The 22032-nt window shown below is 40.1% G+C and overlaps 1 protein-coding gene and 1 long non-coding RNA gene across 3 annotated transcripts in view; one reads left to right on the top strand and one right to left on the bottom strand.

The window, feature by feature from the left end:
- Positions 1-2141, top strand: part of ACVRL1 (activin A receptor like type 1) — a 68359-nt gene extending 66218 nt beyond the window's left edge. For both annotated transcript variants that reach the window (XM_069970141.1, XM_069970140.1), the window contains exon 10: positions 1105-2141. In XM_069970141.1, the coding sequence (XP_069826242.1) occupies positions 1105-1239 (135 nt within the window). In that variant the 3' untranslated portion in view covers positions 1240-2141. The remainder of the gene's footprint in view (positions 1-1104) is intronic.
- Positions 759-22032, bottom strand: part of LOC138792557 (uncharacterized) — a 39739-nt gene continuing 18465 nt past the window's right edge. The window contains exons 3-4 of the long non-coding RNA XR_011363154.1: positions 7710-7970; positions 759-1212 (exon numbers count right to left, since the gene is read on the bottom strand). This is a non-coding gene — a long non-coding RNA (uncharacterized lncRNA). The remainder of the gene's footprint in view (positions 1213-7709; positions 7971-22032) is intronic.

The following is a 22032-nucleotide window of genomic DNA, read 5'->3' as shown; positions in this document are numbered from 1 at the left end:
AGTATGGAGGAAGGAAAGCATGTAATGCAGATGGGAACATAAGTGAGCTCTAAGCTCAAATCAGACACACCATGCAGGTTTTGCTGATTGTGAAATTAGACCATGGGTCTCCAAACTGAGGCCCTCCAGCTGTTGCAAAACCACAATTCCCATCATGCCCGCTCATCTAAAGCTTTGGATTTGGCTGTCCAGACATGATGGGAAATGTAGTATTGCAACAGCTGGAGGGCCGTAGTTTGGAGACCCATGAATTAGACATTTAACTGTTGGTATAAGATCCTGCACAGAATATAAATGGTTATCCAGGATTAGAAAAACATAGCTGCTTTCTTCCAGAAACCACTCTTGTGCTCAGTTTGGGTGAGGTATTGCAGCTCAGTTCCATTGAAGTAAATAGAGTACAGTTTTACAACCCCATACCACAGGACAGGGGTAGTTTTATTTTTATTTTTGGAAAAAAAAGCAACTATGTTTTTTAATTCTGAAAAACACTTTTTATCTTTGTTATCCTTAAAAGTATTGTTTTACCTTTATATTATCTGAGGACTTTCTGGGCATCACTTTAATTTCCACTGTGACAGCTACAGGAGAAGCAATAGACTCCTATAAACTATTTGTTTTTACAGTTTTCCCCGAAGCGCTGAAATCAGCTATTTAAAATGTGTCAGAAACTGCTATCTGCTAGCATGGGCTAAAGCCTTTACCTGTTACAAATATTGACTTTCCTGAAATAAAAACATATGTTTCAGGAGGGAAGTGTTTTTAATAAGAAACTGAACACAAGAACAGGGGACGCAATCTAAGGTTAGTTGGGGGAAAGAGCAGAAGCAACATGAGAAAATATTACTTTACTGAAAGAGTTGTAGATGCTTGGAACAAACATTCAGCAGATGTGGTTGGTAAAGGTACAATGAGAGAATGTTAACCTGCCTGGGATATACATATATCTATCCTTAAATAGGGAAATAAATAATAATAATAATAATAATAATAATAATAATGGAAATGTAAGGGCAGACTAGAAAGACTAGGTGGGCTTTTTCTGCCGACGATCTTCTGAGTGATGTATAGGAAATGTAACCTATTTTTTCATCTATTCTCTAGATATTATCGTCACTTATGAGGATCATGAGGGAGAGTTGGTACCAGAGTCCATCAGCAAGGCTCACTGCTCTAAGGATCAAGAAAACATTAAACAACCTGAAGAATTCCCTGGAACAGAGGAAACAAGACTGTTAAGAAAAAAAAGACCAACTTTGTGATTTGCACATTCTTAAAACTCAAGATTTAAGCAAAGCCGAAGCCAAAGGAGAAAACTTTATAAGTTATTCACGACCAAAGCACATCTGCGTCCAACATGGATTCCTACCAATGCATGAGGCTTCACCAGCATCTCTCCTGGCATACATAGCTATGCTAGATTACCAGAACAAGCACCTTTACTGGCTACTAGTTTCCTAGACATCAATGGGTATAAATATTCAGCAATACTAAAAGTATATTAAGCTCTTTACAAGTCCAATGTATCTATACTACTGAGCATCATACACAGTGAGAAAGATACTATGAATTCAATTAATATTAGCTACTTTTGAGCTTTATCATTCTTTTATACAAAGGATAAACTTTTCTTATGTACAGTGCCTCATGTGTAGATCACAACTAGTAACTGTAATGGGGAAAGGGAACCTGTCATCACTATATGCTGCCTAAACCTCAAGTCATTGGGGTGGACCTCGGTGGCCATTTCCCGCCCTGCGAGATGTGATTAATTTCTCCCTGTACCCAAACAGGAAGAGATTAATCAGTCATTCCAGACTGCCCCAATGACTTGTGGTTCAGGCCTAGCTCTCAATGCTTAAAGGGAATTTGTCATGAGAAAATGACTTATTGTTAAAAAATATCTAACATAAAAACATTTTTTAAACAATTTTTGGTGACCTTTTTGCTAATTTTCCATTTTTTTTAAATTTATATTATAAAATAATCTTAAGATCTTGTAGTTTTTATTCTCACCACTAGGGCTAAAACTAAGCTGAGACTTCCAGTTGTGTCTGGGGTGATAAAAGGAGGCTGCTGTAAAGTGATCTGTACAACATTGCAGCGACATGTGACACCAGTAGATAGATAGCATCAATACAAGGCAATAGCAGCTCCCTGTGAAATGACCTCTTCAAAGGTCACAGAGCACGCTCAGTGATGTTTTTCATTCAGCTCAAGGGGACAGAGTCTGTCTATTGTAATCTATGTCCATGAGTCTTGCTGTAAAGCATGTCACTAAATGCTGTTAAGAAAAGCCCAGACAGTATGGCAGCTCCAATAACAATGTACAAAAAGTGGGAAAAAAAATTAAAGTCATAAAATAGAAACAAATTAGAAATAAAAGATCAATAAACAAAAATTAAGGTGACACATTCCCTTTAAGGCTTTTTAACATGGGTCTACACTTTTCTGATAATGAATGTCAATCTTGTTTAGCTACACTAATTTACTGAGTCTTGATATTAGGGCCCTATTACACAGAAATATTGTGATAAATTGTTATATTGTCCAAGTTAAAGCAAAAATCTTTCTGTGTGTGTGGGCAACAATTAGGGATGGTCCGAACCTGCCGAGGTTCCGGTTCGTATGAACCCGAACGCTCGGCAGCAGATTCCCGCTGTCTGCCCGCTCCATGGAGCGGGCGGATACAGTGGGAGTCACGCCTGGAAAACTGGGATACAGCCTATGGCTATGGCTGTATCCCAGTTTTCCAGGCGGTCCTCCCGCTGGATCCGCCCGCTCCGCCCGGGAATCATTACCGAGGGTTCGAGTTCGTACGAACCCGAACCAAACTCTGTTTGGACCATCCCTAGCAACAATCAAATGAGAAGTTGTTCGTGTTTCGCTGATCGCATCTTTTGGGCTGACCTAAATATTGTCTTTAATCCTTCACAAATATTTTGGTGTATGTACACATCATTTGGTTTGTTTGCTGGGATCCGCAATAACTACTCAACAATGGCTATTGTTTCATGTATTGTGGCGAACAATTTCCAATTGTTCTCAAAAGTGTTTGTTTAGCCATTGTTTATCAGTGATCGGAGAACACAAAAATCGATTTGTCTAATAGGTCACACAAATGATCACTGGATTGTTTGTGTGGCCCTCAACTTTATAATTCATCACCTGATCAAGAGAACATGATTGGGAACCCTCATTCATTCAATGATCAGCTTGTATAAAAGAGCCTATATTCATACAAATATACTGTCATCTGGTCCTTCTGCTGAGGGAACTGCTTGTGTATCACCTATAGAGAATTGTAAAGTATAATGTACAATATAAGTCCTATTAATATATAAATAGTTTATTGTACACTATTTTATTTAAAACATATATTTTGAGGCAGTTAGTATCTTGCTCAGCATTCTAAACAAGGGGTTAGGAATTTAAAGGGAAACTGTCAGCTAGAAAAGATGTCCCAAACTGTTTACATGGCTACATAGCGGTATAAGCAGTGAGGCTATTCACACTTTTAGGCCTTGTTCACACACTGTATTTGGCCGTTAAACAACGGACGTTGTTGTAGAGTGTAACAACAACCATTGTTTAACAGCACTGCTTAATTGCATAGCAGTCTAAGGAACTGCTGTATACACTACGGTCGCGGTTCTCTGCGGCCACACAAAACAATTGACAGGTCTATTTTGTGTGGCTGCTATTCAGTGAACAGCAGCCGTACAAAATAGCCTGTGCACACAGTGTAAAGTACGGCTCCCACTCGAATGTGCCTGCATTCCAATTCAAACAAAGTGATGTTCATCCGGCCGAATCTACAGTATCGGTCAGGTGAACATGTCATGCATCGTCCGTGTCAAACAACGGCCAATGTTCATACTGCATCTGAACATGGTCTTAGGCTGGAAAAACACACAGCAATGTTTGTGCCAAAGCCAGAAGAGAAGCCAGCAGAAATATTTTCCATCCCATTTGAATCCACTTCTGGTTTTGGCACAAAAACTGCTGTGTGTGATTCCAGCCTTATTGTAGTTGTCTGAAGCTGCAGTCACCTAAAAATGCTTAATGTTGCTGCTCTGATCAATAATAGAGCTTCTTGAGTGCACTGCAGTGCCCAGGCCACAGCTCTATGACACTTCAGAGCTACAATAAAGAGCATTTTTAGGTGACTACAGCTTCAGACAATGACAATAAAGGTATAGATAGCCTGACGGCCTATACAGCTATGTAGCAATGTAAGCAGTTTGGGACGTCTTTTCTAGCTAACAGTGTCTTTTTAATTTATATAGTAATTGATTAAAAAAAACAAGAAGGGCAACAGCAACCTACAGGTGCAAGTGCTTACCGTACATACTCCCCACAGCATTCACATGATAAAAACCTGCTCTATAGATATAAAAAAAATTAGGATCTTAACAAAACAATTGATCAAACAGAGTGTAAAGTGAAACTGGCTCAGTTGCCCCTAGCAACCAATCAGATTCCACCTTTTACATAGAGTCTGTGAGGAGGAATCTGATTGGTTGCTAGGGGCAACTGAGCCAGTTCTACCTTACACCATGTTTGATAAATCTCCCCCATTGTCCCTACCCTAGCATTCTTACACTAGCAATGGCCTCTCCTGGGCTAACAATAAGCTGGACAGATAGGATCCAAATAATATATTTTAGATAGTTATTGTAGCTTATATTTTTTTACCTATTGATTTATACATGCCATGCACAGCCCAAACTAGGCAAGTTCACAAATTGCTTTGACAAAAACTGGGCTTGTGTATGAGAGTTAGGGGGATGGGTACAGGATAGGACATCTGGCCCCCAGAAATATTTGTTGTTGTTAAATAGGAAAAAATTCCAACAAGTTGCATGATTTTTTTGTTATGTGCGGTCATTCAGCATAATTTCGAGATTGATTTTCCCGTATTTCTGCCTAAAAGAAAAGATGTGCCCAGTAATTTCTGCTAAATGCTGACATAATTCTGAACACAAAGGCGTAATTTCTTCAAGGGGACAATGTGGAAAATTTACAGCAAGACCAGGTTCATTCTGTGGTTTTGTAAATTTAACATACATGTTTTTATCCATACATGTTTTATACCTGACGGGATGTGGAGACAGATGAGAGCGCGGGCCGGCTGTGGCGTGGGACAGGTGACAAGCTGGCTGGCTGGCTTGGAGGGGGGGGGGGGGGGGGCGATGCCAGCTGTCACTGAGGGGGCGGCCGCCTGAGGGGTTTGCCTCAGGCGGCAGAGACCCCAGAATCTGCCCTGAGTACAGTGTGATACTACATGTCCTGTACTGCTGTGTATATCTAGCATCTCCTCTCTACAGTACAGTGTGATACTACATGTCCTGTACTGCTGTGTGTGTCTAGTATCTCCTCTCTACAGTACAGTGTGATACTACATGTTCTGTACTGCTGTGTGTGTCTAGCATCTCCTTTCTATAGTACAGTGTGATACTACATGTCCTGTACTGATGTGTATATCTAGTATCTCCTCTCTACAGTACAGTGTGATACTACATGTCCTGTACTGCTGTGTGTGTCTAGTATCTCCTCTCTACAGTACAGTGTGATACTACATGTTCTGTACTGCTGTGTGTGTCTAGCATCTCCTTTCTATAGTACAGTGTGATACTACATGTCCTGTACTGATGTGTATATCTAGTATCTCCTCTCTACAGTACAGTGTGATACTACATGTCCTGTACTGCTGTGTGTGTCTAGTATCTCCTCTCTACAGTACAGTGTGATACTACATGTCGTGAACTACTCTTTACCTGTGTCAGGATGAGTTGCTCCTTTGGACACCCGATGAGAACCGTTTCTTTTTATTTTTGTGATCTGTACAGGACCCTGCAAATGCTTCGGCACTCTACATAGAAAGTAATTTACAGTCTCCAGTAGCTCTTTCTGGCTGCTGTATGTAAAGATTTGTTTTATCCATATTAGTTATTTGCTTATTTTTCTTTAACTTCTAATTTTTGGCTGACATTATAGGGGTTTCAGATCCAATTACCAGTTTTCCATAGAGTTTTGGTCAACATACATTGGTTTTAACATACAATGGTTGTCCTGGAACCAATTAATATCGTATGTTGAGGGACCATTGTATACATGTTAAATGGATGCTAAAAATCTATTTCCCGATAACTAACATTCTAAAAAATGTGATGGATGTATTTTAATATGAAAATTCCTACCTTTGGCAACAATGTAACCCATACTTTTTTTTTTTGCTAGAAATAGCACAGACTATTATGCTATATGCTATATTTGCCTATGTTTACATAAAGTATTTCCATCAGTTTTTTGGTCAGTTTTTTTCCACCAAAATCAGGAGTGGAACTGACAGGGCAAAACTATAATGGGAAAATTTGCACAGTTTCTGTGTTTTCAACCCACTCCTGGTTTTGGTTGAAAAAATACTGAGCGAAATACTGTGTATAAAGATAGCGTTAAACAGCAAAAAAACAAAACATAATAACTGAATGAAAGATTATATAAATGTTGGGTATTAAAGTAGTTGTGTGGTGGGATAAAAAAAAGGGCAGACTGGATTACAAAAATATTACAAAAAAAAGCAGATGGTGTCCAGATCCCTGCCGATCTCCACTTCCTGGTCCCCATATCAACACACAGGAAATGTCCGCTCAGTCAATCATTGCCTCAGCAGACATGTTCTTGTGTTAAGATGGGAACCAGAGAGTTCTGATCCATAGTGACTGGAGTACCTTTTTGATCCTCACAAACAACCCTCTTAACAATCTAAAACCCACATAAAGTAGAACTAACTTTTCAAAAGTGTTAAAAACCACAATAATCAAACAAGATAATATCAAATCTCTAGTGTATGGTAAAAGTTTATGGCAAACACTTTATGAGCAGCCCAATCTCTACTACAAATGCTCATAAAACTGATTGAGCCAATAACTATAATTTTCAGACTTGTTCATGAATATTCATTTCAAAGTTAAAAATCGATTGTAATGTTAGTCACAGTAAATGTTAGGGCCCTATTACACTGGACGATTATCGTGCAAAAAATCGTTATATCGTTCGAATTTAAACGATAATACTTCTGTGTAATTGCAGGCAACAATTGAAAAATCGTTTGTATGTCGTTGATTGTTGATTTAGATCGGACCCTAAAATTATTGTTAATCGTTCACTGTAATTTCACATTTCTTTGCTGTAGTTCCGCATTGGTTCACTATTCGTTCATCTTTTGCTGGGATCAGATGGAGTAAACAATAGTAATAACGATCAATGTAAAGATCGTAACTAAGGACCATTGTTCTGTGTAATATGGTGACTGATTTCAGGTTAACGATAAACAATCTCGCTTGAGATCGTTTATTGTTAAAAATCGCTTTGTCTAATAGGACCCTTAAGCAAAGTAAGAGGAGAGTTTACATCCAAACCAGACAGAGTCCTATAATGAGATGATACATCTTGGTACATAGAAGTGATTGTTTTTTATGCTATGACTGGCCTGTGCATTTGTTTCTGTTAATCCCATTTTAGACTCATGTTGGCGGTGTGTATGGGGTGTAGCATGTATGTGTGTGTAGGGGGGGCACAATCCATTGCACTTTAAAGCAAATGTACCATCAGGTATATAGTGGTGAAGTAGATGAACAACGGCAACTCACCAACGTTGGTGCTGTTGTTCATCTACTTCACCACTATTTGCATTGGACTTTTACCTTCAGCAGCGAGCACCACCAGAGCGGTCAGGTGATTTATGGGAAGCTGTGCTGTCGGAGTAATGGGGATCGTAGTGCCTGCTCTTTCTTCTTTTGCCTATCAGTACCATCAGGTATATTCGCTCTAATATGACCCATGTATAGAACAGCGCCGGCGCGGGGAAGCCGGTGCCACGGCCCGTTTTTTGAACCATGGCCCAGTTCCCATGTATGGCACTGGAGGTGGGCTGGCCCGTCCGCAGTGGGAGGAAATCCCGGCTCCTGGCAAACAAGAATAAAATGGACAGTAAATCAATAAGAACTCAACATTTATACATCTACATTTTGTACAGAAGCTGCCACTAAAACACATATCTAGTCACTTGTCAGGTTTTTGTTCACTATAGCGTTTGGCATGTCTCATGGGCCAGTGTCCTGAAACACAGGATTAGCTGTTCCTATCCGTATTGTATGCGTCAGGTAAACATGGGTTTCTATATGCCCTAATTTACTCCAAATATAAATCCTTATTTATTAATGTAAACAATGTTCTTTTATTTATTTTGTTTTGCTAACTCTTTCTAAGGATGTTTTCACACAGGACAGGTTCTATGTAGATTTACCTGCATGTAAATCCACACTAATTCATGCACATTGGCTGCTATGGGTATAATTGGAAACATATATCCATAATATACATAAATCAATGTATTGCACTAGACCTATGAGAATGCACTCAAAGGGTCGGATTAGACAGTGCAACCCACCATGTAAGTGAGTGCCTATCTGCTAGATTAGTGCACTATTACAGAGCTGATCACACAGCTCGATAACCATGTGGCCAGGGCTGCACAAACATTGATAGCAGATCTCCAACTGATTTTAAATACGTTGATTTGTTTTGGTGCAGAAAGACTGTACTACAGATCTGCAGCATAAATCTCCACTGTATACAGTAATTCTACAAATACCCTAAGGGTCCTTTCACATTGCCACAAAAGGGTACAGATCAGCGAGATCTGCGCTTGCCTGCAGTGCCTTTATGCCGTATGAGTAATTCAGTGGTATGGTATTGTTGGTGCAGCCTTTTAAATGCATAGTTATCGGCCGTACATCCGCTATTTACACAGAGAGTTGTGCAGTCAATAACATTGCAATAAAAGATCAAATCAGCCAATAAGCGACCTGAACACTGGCCCTTTTACACAAGCCGCTGATCGAGTGAATGAGCGTTCCAAGGAATACTCATTCACCCACACATGCCACATATGACATTTTCCCAGATAAAAAGTTCAGATTTTTAGGTGGAAGTCAATGGATAACATAAAAAAAAAAACAAAAACGCTATATCTACAAAACTTTTTTCATTGTGGCGTTTTTCCTCACCCTCGGGGTGTATTTTTTGGAGGTCAGTAACAATTCTTTTATGCCAGTTATTCACCTATTGATCCCTAGAGGTTGCCAAGCTTATATATTTAAATGTGTATATCATATTTTGTTTTATTGTAGCATTTTTTTTTTACATTTTTCAATTGACTTACAATGAAGACCATCTTTTACATCAAGACAAAAAAAGCAGAAAGACAGAGAGTGGAGCACTTGGCTTCTCTCAGCTCTATCTAATGATTGGTGGATCTGAACACCCAGACCTTGGGTCTCTAGGGCATTGCCTGTACAGTTTTTAGCTTTTAATAAAGGGAATTAAAAGCAAGCCTTTCATGGAAGGCCCTATGGCCTTTATGGTTTCCTCAGTTCAGCACAGCTAGGCTCCTGTTATACAGCATCCACTGTGTAATAGCATTACAAGTGGCCAGTGATCATGCTACTTCCAGTATAGAAATGGTCCATACAGAAAAATTAGGAAGCTATTTAGTGAATGGATATGCTGCACTGTGCAAAACATTGGTGCTAGAAATGGTATTATTGTTCACTTATATACATATTGAGAAACAATAGCCTATTATTAAAATGCTTCTTGTACCAAAGAAAGTAATAACATATCATTAGGTTATGGCAAAATATGGGGCTGGGGTTAACAGCTGCGCAACCTGCAGGGTTTTTCCCTGCACAGATGGTTGCCGGCGGTGCGATTGTGCGGAGAAGGACTGTGAAGCTGCTGAATGTAGATGTGGTTGGATGCAGGAGAAATGCAGAAGAGCCTTGGTACCTTTATTTTCAGGATAGGTAGGGACCCTACAGGTTAACAATCATAATGTTATATCCTAGCAATATGCCATCACATATTAGGATGGGACTACCCCTTTAACTAAACCATCTTCGAATTCTGAGATTGTGGGTAAATGTCATTTTCTGCAAATATCAGCTTTTCAGAGAATCCCACTATGTGACATTTCAGCCCACCATTAGAAGTATTCACTATCTGTACAGCTAATACAGATTGCACCCTTCAGAATTGTGCTCATAGCTGTGTTCGTTCTACTGCAATTCTGACTCTCAGGAGTGGGAATTTACCGTCCATATGTTACATCCCAATGAGATTTATTCCACCGAGCTTCTGTTGTCGTATAATTCTCTCGGTTTTCATTTTTTAGCTTAGCTGGGACTTTTTTCTCAGCAGTTTTCAGGTATTATGAAAACCTCATTTACTCCACGGCTGGAACATTATTACTTTGTCTTTATACTAATCAGCTAGACCGATTAAAAAGAAATTAGCCTGAAAAGGTTATGAACATTTCATAGAGGAATAATTATTCACCTAAATCATCGATGAGGCATACTGTGCTATATTGTGTGCATGCGGAATTATACATAAAGCATGTTCCAATGTATGGGGAGGAGGCGAAGAGGTGCGCCCGCACCCCAGCTAGTTGGAACAAAGAGGTGGGTGAAAAACTGCACGTAGAGGTAAAGACCCCCACACCTATAAGCAGTGCCCCCCTCTTTCATACATATTGACTGCTTCCTGTTCTTGTATTCATTTTCCAAAACTGAAAAAAAAAGATGACACAGCAGTGAGTGACATTGATGAAACAGTCTGCTAAATGACATGTCTGCAAAAATCATACAATTTCCTGTGTCATTAGAAAAACTTTTTGCAGAGACAGGTCAAAAGTTTTGAGGGTCTGTTAGGCTCTCTCCAACTGTTGAAACAAGTGGGGAGAAGAACACAGTTATGCGCTTCATTCCCCAGCTCGCTGCCATCTTCATCTTGTCCTTTAAGGCAGTACTGGCGTTCTTGGCATCTCTCTGTGCTATACTGTACATGACACCCAGACGTCTGAGCATGCTACAGCATAGCTGACAGATTATCACTACTGATCTGAATATGCAGGCACTGTAATGCTGAATGCCCTGATTTCCCTAGAACTAAAGAAAAAAAGAAGGATTACATCTGATTTATTTTGCCTACAATATGTACATCATATACTGCCATGAAGGCTTTTATAAGGTATTGAACTATATCAACCCCATGGCAGTTCCACTGCTTTGATTCTGAATCTGTGTATCACATAATGGATTGTATATTTGCATTAACAGGTTGTAAATAGGCAGGGTATAATCAGTGTTTATTATGTAATAATATTGCTTAACTTATTTATATATCACAACTGTTTTATATCATTTTACCGAGGATATACTGTTTGAACATCTTTAAAATTAAAATGACTTATATATCTGTATACATCAGTGAGTGGTGGATTCTGTTCACACAAATATCAGTATGACAAGTGGGTTTTGGAACAAGCTCTGACAACCATAATGTTCATGCACTTTCTTAAAGGGATATTCCATGGCACTGGATAGGGGACAGTGTTCAAAGAATTGGAACGTAACAGTAAGCGGTGCATGTGTGCTGCCACAACTTTCATCCAGTGCTTCCACACCATTCTATGGGGCTTCCAAAGATAGCTGAGAGCCTGTGGATAGGGGATCATTTTATTGTATTGGAATACCTCTTTAATTGGAAATTCTAGGTACTTTCTATACATATAGGTTAATATTATCTTATGCTTATATAATGTAGCAAAGGCTACACATGACGATTAATGGATGCACTATATATATATATATATATATATATATATATATATAGTGCATACATATTTGTGTGTCGTTATGAGTAGGCTGCAATCTTGACTCCTTCTGCCCCTTTAATATGGCTATCCTAATGCATTTTCCTTTGTGCCTCTAGTTTATAACCAGTCTATATCACAAACCGTACTGCACTCTTCTAATGTTCGAGCTTGGTGCCAGTGGTTAGGGATACCTTTTGTCAGCCAAACCTGCCGTGTGTGAAAGGTTCGACCTCCCCTAAATGGTGTGTATAAGTGTGGGGCTCTCCTGAATGACCACCGACAGATGATGTGGTCCATTATACATGTCAATATGTACAGAAGCAGCTGAGCTGGGATGACACAAATGACACTGCAAAAATATTGCTGGTTATAGATAAGCGAATCTCAGATGTAAACAAAGCAAAGTGCTTCATTTGATCTGCACTCCGCTTATCAAGCCGTTGGTCTTTCAGCGGTGCTCCTTGCTGCCACTCCACCCTGGGTGCTGGGGAAATGCTGGATCCAATCCTGGAAAAAAATGTTCTAGGATTGGATGCAGCTTTTCCTGGAATCCTGGGGGAGCGATAGGGAGCACTGCAGCGCTGAAAGGCCCAAGGCTTGATGACCGGAGTGCAGATCAAACGAAGCACTTTGCTTCATTTACATGTGCGATTCGCTCATCTCTATTGCTGGTGAGTTATGATTATATTATACTACAAAGCAACACTACAAAGTTTAGTAGCATATATCCAGACACAGCTGCAGGTTGTTGCACTTTCAAATAAAAGTGAATTACCTTAAGTAAATAGGAATAAGTAGGCAATGAGGATAAAGTAAGTACTACACACAGTACAAATTATATCAGAAGACACACATACTTGGGGGTCTGTGTAATAATCAGTGTGGACTTATATGGTAAAATAAATTCCTGGCGGAATATACTGTAGTTATCGGTACACTCACAGTGAGTCATCACAATCTGCCAGCAATTCTTCCATGGGCTGCAATGAAATAGTTATAATGTTCTGAATTTGGGCTGCGTGCGACTTGGGCACATTTTTTCCATTAACATTATTGTGATTACATTTTAAACATATGCAAAACATTCAAATATTGAAACAATGTAAAACTATTCTCATATCTGTGATTAATTAGTTAATCTTTGGTCAAGATGAAACCATATTGGTTTTAATATTACAGGGAGTGTGTCAGCTGTATACTGTACTTGCTGCTAAGGCTAGGTTCACACTGCATTTTTGCAGTACGTTTAATTGTAATGTACAAAAAAATTTGGTCAAACACGTCTTGCACGTTAAAAAACAATCTGTTTAGGTGCACAAACAATAGTTTTGGCAGCACGGTGGCTCAGTGGTTAGCACTGTAGCCTTGCAGCACTGGGGTCCTGGGTTCAAGTCCCACCAAGGACAACATCTGCAAAAAGTTTGTATGTTCTCTCTGTGTTTGCGTGGGTTTCCTCCCACAGCCAAAAACATACAGATAGGTGAAGTGCTGTGGAATCTGTGTACGTCATACAAATAATAAAAAAAAAATTCAGTGAATTTCAGCCAAAAGTGATTATGTATGATTTGCAACCAAAAATGGCAATTAATAATTTTTCTATACAAGCGACAAAGTTTTATTAATCATGAACACTATCTTGTGAATTTACATAGGGCAATTATCATTCTGTTCACTAGGAAACATGTGTACTAATAATTGTTGTGCGCACATGGCCCTTAAGCGAGTACTTCACAGTCCTGCTGGGAGCCATCCACCTATTTCAACCCCCCTGGCAGCCATAACTAGAAGTGCTAGTGGTGTGTATAAATATTCACAATCTGAGTCACATCAAATCCACACGGCTCTGTCTTCTGTTACTACCTTATGTTGCTTACCTCACCTGGTTCTTGGCGAGCAGCCACACCATCAACTTGCAGCTGCCTGTGATTTCTAGGCAACCCAATGCTCTGTTGTCAACCACAGCTTTCCTGGATCCAGCCACAGCTCCTGTCCTCACTTTAGCCGGTGGCATTGCATTGCCAGGCAACTGGCGCCTGACAACAATGTCTGGCCTTGCAGCGTTTATAAAGGGCAATCAGCCATCAGTTCCTTCACTTTGTCCTTGCTCCCGGATACTATTTCTGCCTTGCTATTGCAATGGTAATCTGCACCTATAGTTCTACTCCTAGCTCTAACCATGTGATTGTATCATTAATGCAGGCCTAAAAATTATTGTTATTGGCCAAACATACAATGGGGGATGTGCAGCTGACAATGATAAAAACAATGGGCCACATGAACAAACCAGTAAATGTTCCTGCAGCCTGGCTTGAGCAATGTAAAGGCCCAATATATAACTGTCGAACTACTTGATTGGCGCTCTTTACAGGCCCGGGTCAGTCTGTCTAAAGGGCCATTATGGTGCGTTTACACAGACCGATTTATCTGACAGAGTTTTTAAGCCAAAGCCAGGAATAGATTTGAATAAAGCATAGATCCCAGTCTTTTCTTTATGACCTGTTCCCTGTTTATAGTCTGTTCCTAACTTTGGCTTCAAAGATCTGTCAGAAAAATCTCTGTGTAAACGCACCATTAGACTTCCCATCATTAAATATATTGGATGAGTGTTTATTGATCATAACCCATATATATTCATGCCTTATGTTGCGTTTACATGGAACGATTATCGATCGAATTTGAGCAATAATCGGCTTGTGTAAACACAGCAAACGGTCAAGTGACGAACAAGAAATCGTTCACTGTGATCTTTTATCAAATCGTCGTTGGTTGTTCGCTAAATATTCGCAGATTGCTTTGTGTAAACAGTCTTTCACCGATTCACCCTATGTGTTAGATAGGCTTAAGCGATCTTAAAACGATCGGAATAACGATTTTTCTAAACTATATATCGTTCCATCTAAATTCTCTGTGTAAACGCAGCATAACTAAATCAAAGGGTAAAGAGGAAAATATCCAAGAACGAGCTATCTTAGCCTTATTCATCAAGAAGATAAAGGAAATGAGAGTAGGAGTGTGGGAAGAAATTTGATGTAATCGTTTGTTGAGAAGAGCCTGGGAAGGGTCATTTTTTTCATCTTGCAAGAAGTGACTGAAAATACAAAGATATAATGGTAAATCTACAGTCTCTTAACCTTGTAATGGGTCTGCCAGTTGTGGAATATGGAGCCCTCTGCAGCCCATCCCCGAAAAAAATCTGGGCCTTCCTGTTCAGTCTGTAGTGATAAGCTGAAGGCTGCTGTAAAGTGATCTGTACAGGATAGTGGTGGGAATGAAAACTGAAAGATTTCAGGATTATTTTATAATATAGATAGTAAACTGGAAAATTCGATAAAAAAACAAAAATTCTTGAAAAAAAATAAGCTTAATATAAAAACAATAGGTAATTTTCTGATGATGTTCCCTTTAAGGTTAGCTTTTCAATTTCCCTTTATCAACTCTTCAGAACTTGTAACTATACTGTAGGTCCTTTGGGGATTGTGCTAAAATGACTCTGAGACATTGGACCTGGATCTAAATTGAACAACAGTCAGCCATTTCTACAACAAAAGTTCATTGTTCAGCTCTTTCCTACAGATATGTATTGACAACTACTTTATGATTTGCAACCCGAGAACTTCCAAACACATTTTTATAGGTTTTGATTCTTTGACTAGGATCATGTGTTATGTAAAGGAGAGGTATATTACACTACTGCAGCTGTGAGTTTGTCTAGTTCTTTAAATGATCCCTTAAAGGTGCCTTCACACGTATGTGGTAAGGCACCACTGTGAAGATGTTATGAAAGGTGGTGGTGACAGCTCAGCCAAAGATGATAGTGTCGTGACGCCAGTGCTAGTCCAGCACACAGGTGTAATGTTGGTACCTGCTTCGTGTTGTGGCTGGCTGTACTCCCCAGAAATGGTCGGTGACCTCCCGGGTTGTGATGGGTCTCTTGGGCTCTTGTCACGGTAGTCCTGAGTGGCAATCGACCCACCCGGACTATTGGTACCGCCTCCCACAGAAAGGGGGGGGGAAACAAGGTGTGCAACTATTATGTATAGGTGCTGGTGCGGAGAAAAGGATGACAGTCCCAGTGATGTAAAAATATAACAGCTTTACTGTACAGTCTCTTGATAGTACAAAACACTGGCAGCAAATAGATAAGTCTTTGTACAGACTTAAAGTGACACTGTCACCCCCTTTTTTGCATTCTGACTTCTCTACACAGGTGTAAAGGGTAAATTTAGCAGTTTTCATACCTTATTTTATATGATACGTCATGGTGCTTGTTCAAGTGAAAAGTGATATTTTATCATCAGCAGATTGTGCTAAGTGTGCAGGACTTCACGGCACGTCTAGGCCCCATGGTGACATTGTGGGCGGCGCTAATGTTACGCTGCTCCCGTGAAGACCCGCCTACTTAGCACAATCTGATAATAAAAAAATTACTTTTTACTTGAACAAGCACCATGACGTATGATGTAAAATATGGTATGAAAACTGCTAAACCCTTTACACCTGTGTAGAGAAGTCAGAATGCAAAAAGGCGGTGACAGTATCACTTTAAGCGCTTGAACTCGTTTGTGCTGAGGAAATACTTAAAGAATTAGAGTAGAGTAGAGGTAGTTGAAGCGCTGCTTGACGGGTGAAAGTAGATTAGAGCAGCGTAGAGGAGAGGAGTTTGTTAAGGGAGTCCCAATCCAATGTAGTAATGTACTCTGACGGAATGTGAGAGAATACTTGAAAGTGAGAAGTACTAGTACCCGTGTATAGACTATAGTCTGACCACCTTCTGCCCTACAGTCCTATCCAGGCTAATTCCTATTTTATATCAGGATACTGCCCTGCACCTTGCCCTTTAGACTGGTTTGCGGCGTGGGCTAGCACTGCATAGTAGATATAGTAGGAATACTTAAAAAGCTGAGCGTCTCTGGTTGCATCTGCATACACACGTGCCCTAGACTCAACTCACTAAACAAACTCATTGAACTGAACTGACTTGTCCCGGACAAGGGTCCTGGTAGAGCCAGGCCCTGGCCTGGCTACAGCAGGAATGTCTGCTCTTTAAGTCCTTCCCCTACAAGAATCTGGGTAAAAACTAATGCTACACCTACACCAGGCCGCCCCTAGCTCTTATGACATCAACACAAGATGGTGCCCAGGAGGAGAGGATGTGGTTGACAGTTATTAGTTATTTAGCTTATTATAACTGTGTAATGTGTGTTAACTAAAGTAAAAAAGCAAATTGCTCGAGTTGTCCTTTAAATTTGCACTGTCAAAGGGTCCTATTACATCAACAGATTATCTGGCCAAAGCCAGGAATGGATTTAAAAAGAGGAGAAATCTCAGTCTGTCAGGAATGTGCAATAGCCTGGTGTGAACTGGGCCTGGTTTTTGCTTTTGTGTGACACACCCGTTTGCTTCTCAGCTTCCGGCAATGCAGGATTTACACTTAGCTCTGCTAGACTTGATTGCTGCAGCTGAGCAAGTCTTTTGATTGACGTTTTCCTCTGCCTGTCTGGAACCTTGAGGATCAGAGCGCCGGTCCAATGGGGATCCGGACCGGGCTCTTGATCCTCATAGAAGAAAGCTGAGCCAGTCTCTCAACACTGGCTATTAGGGTTCATACCCTGATCCCAGCTCCCCCTGTCTATTCCTGCAATCCCCGTACCTTATTCCTCTGCTCGATTTACCTGTTACCTGACCTCCCGCCTAACCTTTGACTATCCGATTGTTTACTGATTTTGGACCGAGTTGCCCCTTTGGTTCTAACTTTGGTTTGTTGACTCTCCCTTGTGTTTGTTTGGCTGTCTCGTTCTGTGTTACACTTATACCAGAGCAGGGACTGCCTTCGTGGTTGTCCATGGCTGCCTAGGGCCGTTTGAGGCAAGTAGGCAGCGACAGTGTGTGGGTTCAGCCTTAGTGCTCATTGTCGTGTCTTATCCCTACCTCCCTGACACTTTTTTTTATTACTTGTTCTCTGTTTATAGTGCATTCCTGGCTTTTGCTCAAAAAAAAATCTTTCAGATAATCTGTTGGTGTAATAGGGCCCTAAGAATAAGGCAGTTTTAGTGACCTATGGTGCATTTACACAGAGAGATTTATCAGACAGATTTTTGAAGCTTAAAGCCAGGAACAGAGTTAAAAAGAGGAGAAATCTCAGTCTTTCCTGTATGATCTGTTCCCTGTTTATAGTCTGGTTTTGGCTTCAAAGATCTGTCAGATAAATCTCTCTGTGTAAATGCATCATTAGCCCCAATGTGGAAACACATTTGGACAACAGCTGTGGCTCTGCAAAAAGTATCAGTCTCAGTTTTATATTGCATTTATTTTACAGAGAGCGTAACATACAGGTTGTGCCAAGGTATGCATACCAAAGCTACATTTTTCTTTCTCTTTACTGGCTGTAATTTTACTTCATGAATACAATTTACTGGTATATAGGAAATTACTGAGCAGAGACGACTGTGGAAACGTCTGTGAATGAATATCTAGGAAGTTTCATCAGATATTACACAATATACATTCTTAAATAATGACCACACTAGTTCTGGCGCCGCATCCTGAACTGTCTGTATAGAGAACCTGTCATTAAGACTAACCTAGTAATATGTGGTCATCAGGACGATACCCTAGTAGAGCTTATACTTTACTTATAGATAAAATGACACCTAATAAACAGCACCAATAAGGTGCCAACAGGATACGCTTGTAGGATATTACATGATCCCTCTCAGCCAGTCAGTAGCTCTTAAAGGATTATGTAATTCATTCTGTGATTCCTGTGTCTGTAGAGCCATGAAGTGAATGCCACATGAGCCTTTTCAGTGCTATTAACCGGATCAGAGGGATCACGTAATTAAGAGAACCAGTAAAAAAAAAAAAAAATTCAGCCATCCACTTTACAAGTTGAGGGTCTGTTTAGCAGACTTGTATAGTTTTTATCAGCCATCACATTGATGCATCATGTCTGTCCTGGTAACGGTGCCTTTATATTCCATCCACGCTGCTTGTAATGTGAATGGTGTGGATTTTTCGCATGGGAATTCAATGTGGGAAATCATATATATCATGTGTGACCATAACCTTTGAGAGGTTTTCATCCAAGGACTGGTGGTATGTCACTAGCATATTTAATCACCTATAGTTGTGACTCCCCACCTATCCTGAAAATGAAGGGGCAGCAGCACTGCTGTGAGGGGCTTGGGCACCACTTATAGGCCAGGCAAATGTTTGTAGGAATGTTTCTTCCTAGTCGCTGCAAACAGCTATGTGATCAGCACATCTTTGCACTCTATATGGCTCAATTACAACAAAATGGTAAGGTCTTGCCAGATCTTGTGGCTGTTTATTAACAGCCGCTGAGCCTTGAAGTGCAGGTACTGGTTGGGAGTTTATAAATCAATATGAACTCCCTTAAAACCCTAGTGTGCTTGCACAGGGATCAGTGGGATACCCCTTTGTTCAGACCCTACAATAACCCTACAGTACCCTACCAAAGTGTTTCCTCTAGATTCTTTAGGGGCTAGGCCTAAGGTAAGTATGTAAGAAAGTTGTTTGAAAGGTTATGGGCTACAGAATTCCTATTGCTCAGTGGCACCGATGAAGAGAGATAAAGAGCTGCCCGCTATTCTTTGGAATTATTGACATGAAGTGAAAAATTTTTTCTTACATGATCAATATTTTATTTTGCATCTCTATTTTTGAGAACCCCGTGAAACATTAACACAGATATAAGCATAATACTTGCAGTTCTCTGTCTATGTGCCATTTCAAAACGTGCCATCTGTAGCATGCAAGGCTGGAAAGCACTGACAGTAAGGTAAATATATTTATTGTTGACCATTAACTTTTACTTTACTGTGTCAAAATTTCAATAAAATTTAAGAGTACTTGCAACGTCTATAGAAAACATTTTGCATCAGCAGTTCCCAACGTCTTGCGGTCATAAAGCCTATGGTAAGGTTGGTGAGATTGTAAAAAGGGTGTATGACACGTTACTGTTTATGTCATTTTAGAATGACAGATATAAAAATGAAGCTACTTAAAATATTTACAGGGAGACGACTCCTGATATTATTCATTCAGGAACATCATACACAATACTGTAACAACCTAAAGCTCTTCATTCATGTCTGTGCAATGGTCCTATACTAAAGTTTAATAAATGTCCATTAAAGAAGTTAATTCAACAGAGGCGACAACTTTCAGAAGGTAACTGAACCTGCCGAGGAAGCTGCGGCTCACAAGGCAATTGCCCTCAATAAAGTTTATAACTTATCACCAATACGCAGGTGTGAACAAATTTTAATTAGTCTTTTGATCGTTACCTGCATATACACGCACATACTATTGCCTAAGTTTCAACAATATAATACATTTTTGCACAATAATCTTTCTATGTAATAGGGCCTTAAGACTGGCGGCGGATTTGGCTGTCAGTCTAAGGTGTATGGGGCTCTCCTGACTGTCCACTAACAGATGATGTTGGTAGTGATAGGGGTCAGGTGTGATGGAAAATCACCACCCGATCCTGTTGTTCTGGGAGAGATAAACTGCAACTTAACTTAAAGGGGTTCTCCAGCAAAAAGCTTTTTCCCAGTAATTGAAACATAGAAGATTGTTGGCAGAAAAAGACCACTGGGTCCATCTAGTCTGCCCTTTTAGTATTTTCTTTCTTATTATCTTAGGATAGATATATGTCTATCCCAGGCGTGTTTAAATTCTGTTATTGTAGATTTACCAACCACCTCTGCTGGAAGTTTGTTCCAGGTATCTACTACTGTTTCAGTAAAATAATATTTTCTCACATTGCTTCTGATCTTTCCCTCAACTAACCTCTCACTGTGTCCTCTTGTTCTTGAGCTCAGTTTTTTACTAAAAACACTTCCGTCCTGAACCTTATTTAGTCCTTTAACATACTTAAAGGTTTCAATCATGTCCCCCCTTTCCCTTCTTTCCTCCAGACTATACAGATTCAAATCTTTAAGTCTTTCCTGATATGGTTTATGCCTCACACCCTCCACCATTTTTGTAGCCCGTCTTTGGACCCGTTCAATTTAATCAATGTCCTTTTTTAGATGAGGTCTCCAGAACTGGACACAGTATTCCAGATGTGGCCTCACCAGAGCTCTATACAGCGGGATCACAATCTCTCTCTTCCTACTGGTTATACCTCTAGCTATACACCCCAGCATACGATTAGCTTTCCCCACCACCTGGTTGCACTGGTGACTAATTTTAAGGCTGTCAGATATCACTACCCCTAAATCCTTCTCTTCTGAAGCCTTTTCCAACACAGTACTGCCGATGTGATACTCGGATAGAGGATTCCTCCTCCCGAAGTGCATTATTTTACATTTGGAAACATTGAACTTCAATTTCCACTGTTTGGACCACGTATCTAGCAAAGCTAAATCCTTTTCCATATTACTGACACCTCCAGGAATATCAACCCTATTGCGCACTTTTGTGTTATCAGCAAAAAGACAAACTTTACCTACCAACCCTTCTCCTATGTCACTTACAAACATATTAACAAGAATAGGACCCAGAACAGACCCTTGTGGCACACCACTTGTAACCAGTCTCTGCTCGGAATATATACCATTAACAACAACCCTCTGATATCTATCCTTCAGCCAACCACAAATCCACTGAACTGTCCAGGGATTAAGTCCAATTTTCTCCAACTTCTCTATCAGCTCTTTATGGGGAACTGTATTAAAAGCTTTGCTGAAGTCCAGATAGGCGATATCCACAGCACCACCTTCATCCAGTACTTTTGTGGCATAATCAAAGAAATCAATGAGATTAGTCTAACATGATCGGCCCTCAGTAAAGCCATGCTGGTTTGGATCCATCAAATTGTTGATTCTTAGGTGATCCATTATCTTCTTTTTTTTAGAAGAGTTTCCATCATTTTCACTACTACAGATGTCAGGCTCACTGGCCTGTAGTTACTGGGCTCTTCTCTATTCCCCTTCTTGTGGATTGGACCCATCGCCATATTCAGCTTTAAATGGGCAAGTTCCTCTGCAACTTCAGACTCTGAAAATACTGGAGCTGAACCCATATAGTTGGAGGCAATGCTGTGTCCAACCATCCTGTGATTGTGAAGGCCGCCTTCTGAAAACACTGAGCAGAAGTAACTATTCAAATAGTCAGCGACCGCCTTATCTCCATCAATAAACGTATTCTCCCCATTACTTATTTTAGTAATGCTGCAGCCATTCTTCTTCTTCTTCCTGTCACTTATATATCTGAAGGTTTTATTCCCCTCCTTAACAGATTTTGCCATTTCTTCTTCTTTCGAGGCTTTAGCAGCA

Source organism: Dendropsophus ebraccatus, chromosome 5, assembly GCF_027789765.1.
Source record: "Dendropsophus ebraccatus isolate aDenEbr1 chromosome 5, aDenEbr1.pat, whole genome shotgun sequence".
Lineage (NCBI taxonomy): Eukaryota > Metazoa > Chordata > Amphibia > Anura > Hylidae > Dendropsophus > Dendropsophus ebraccatus.
This window is presented reverse-complemented; position numbering and strand designations above follow the sequence as displayed.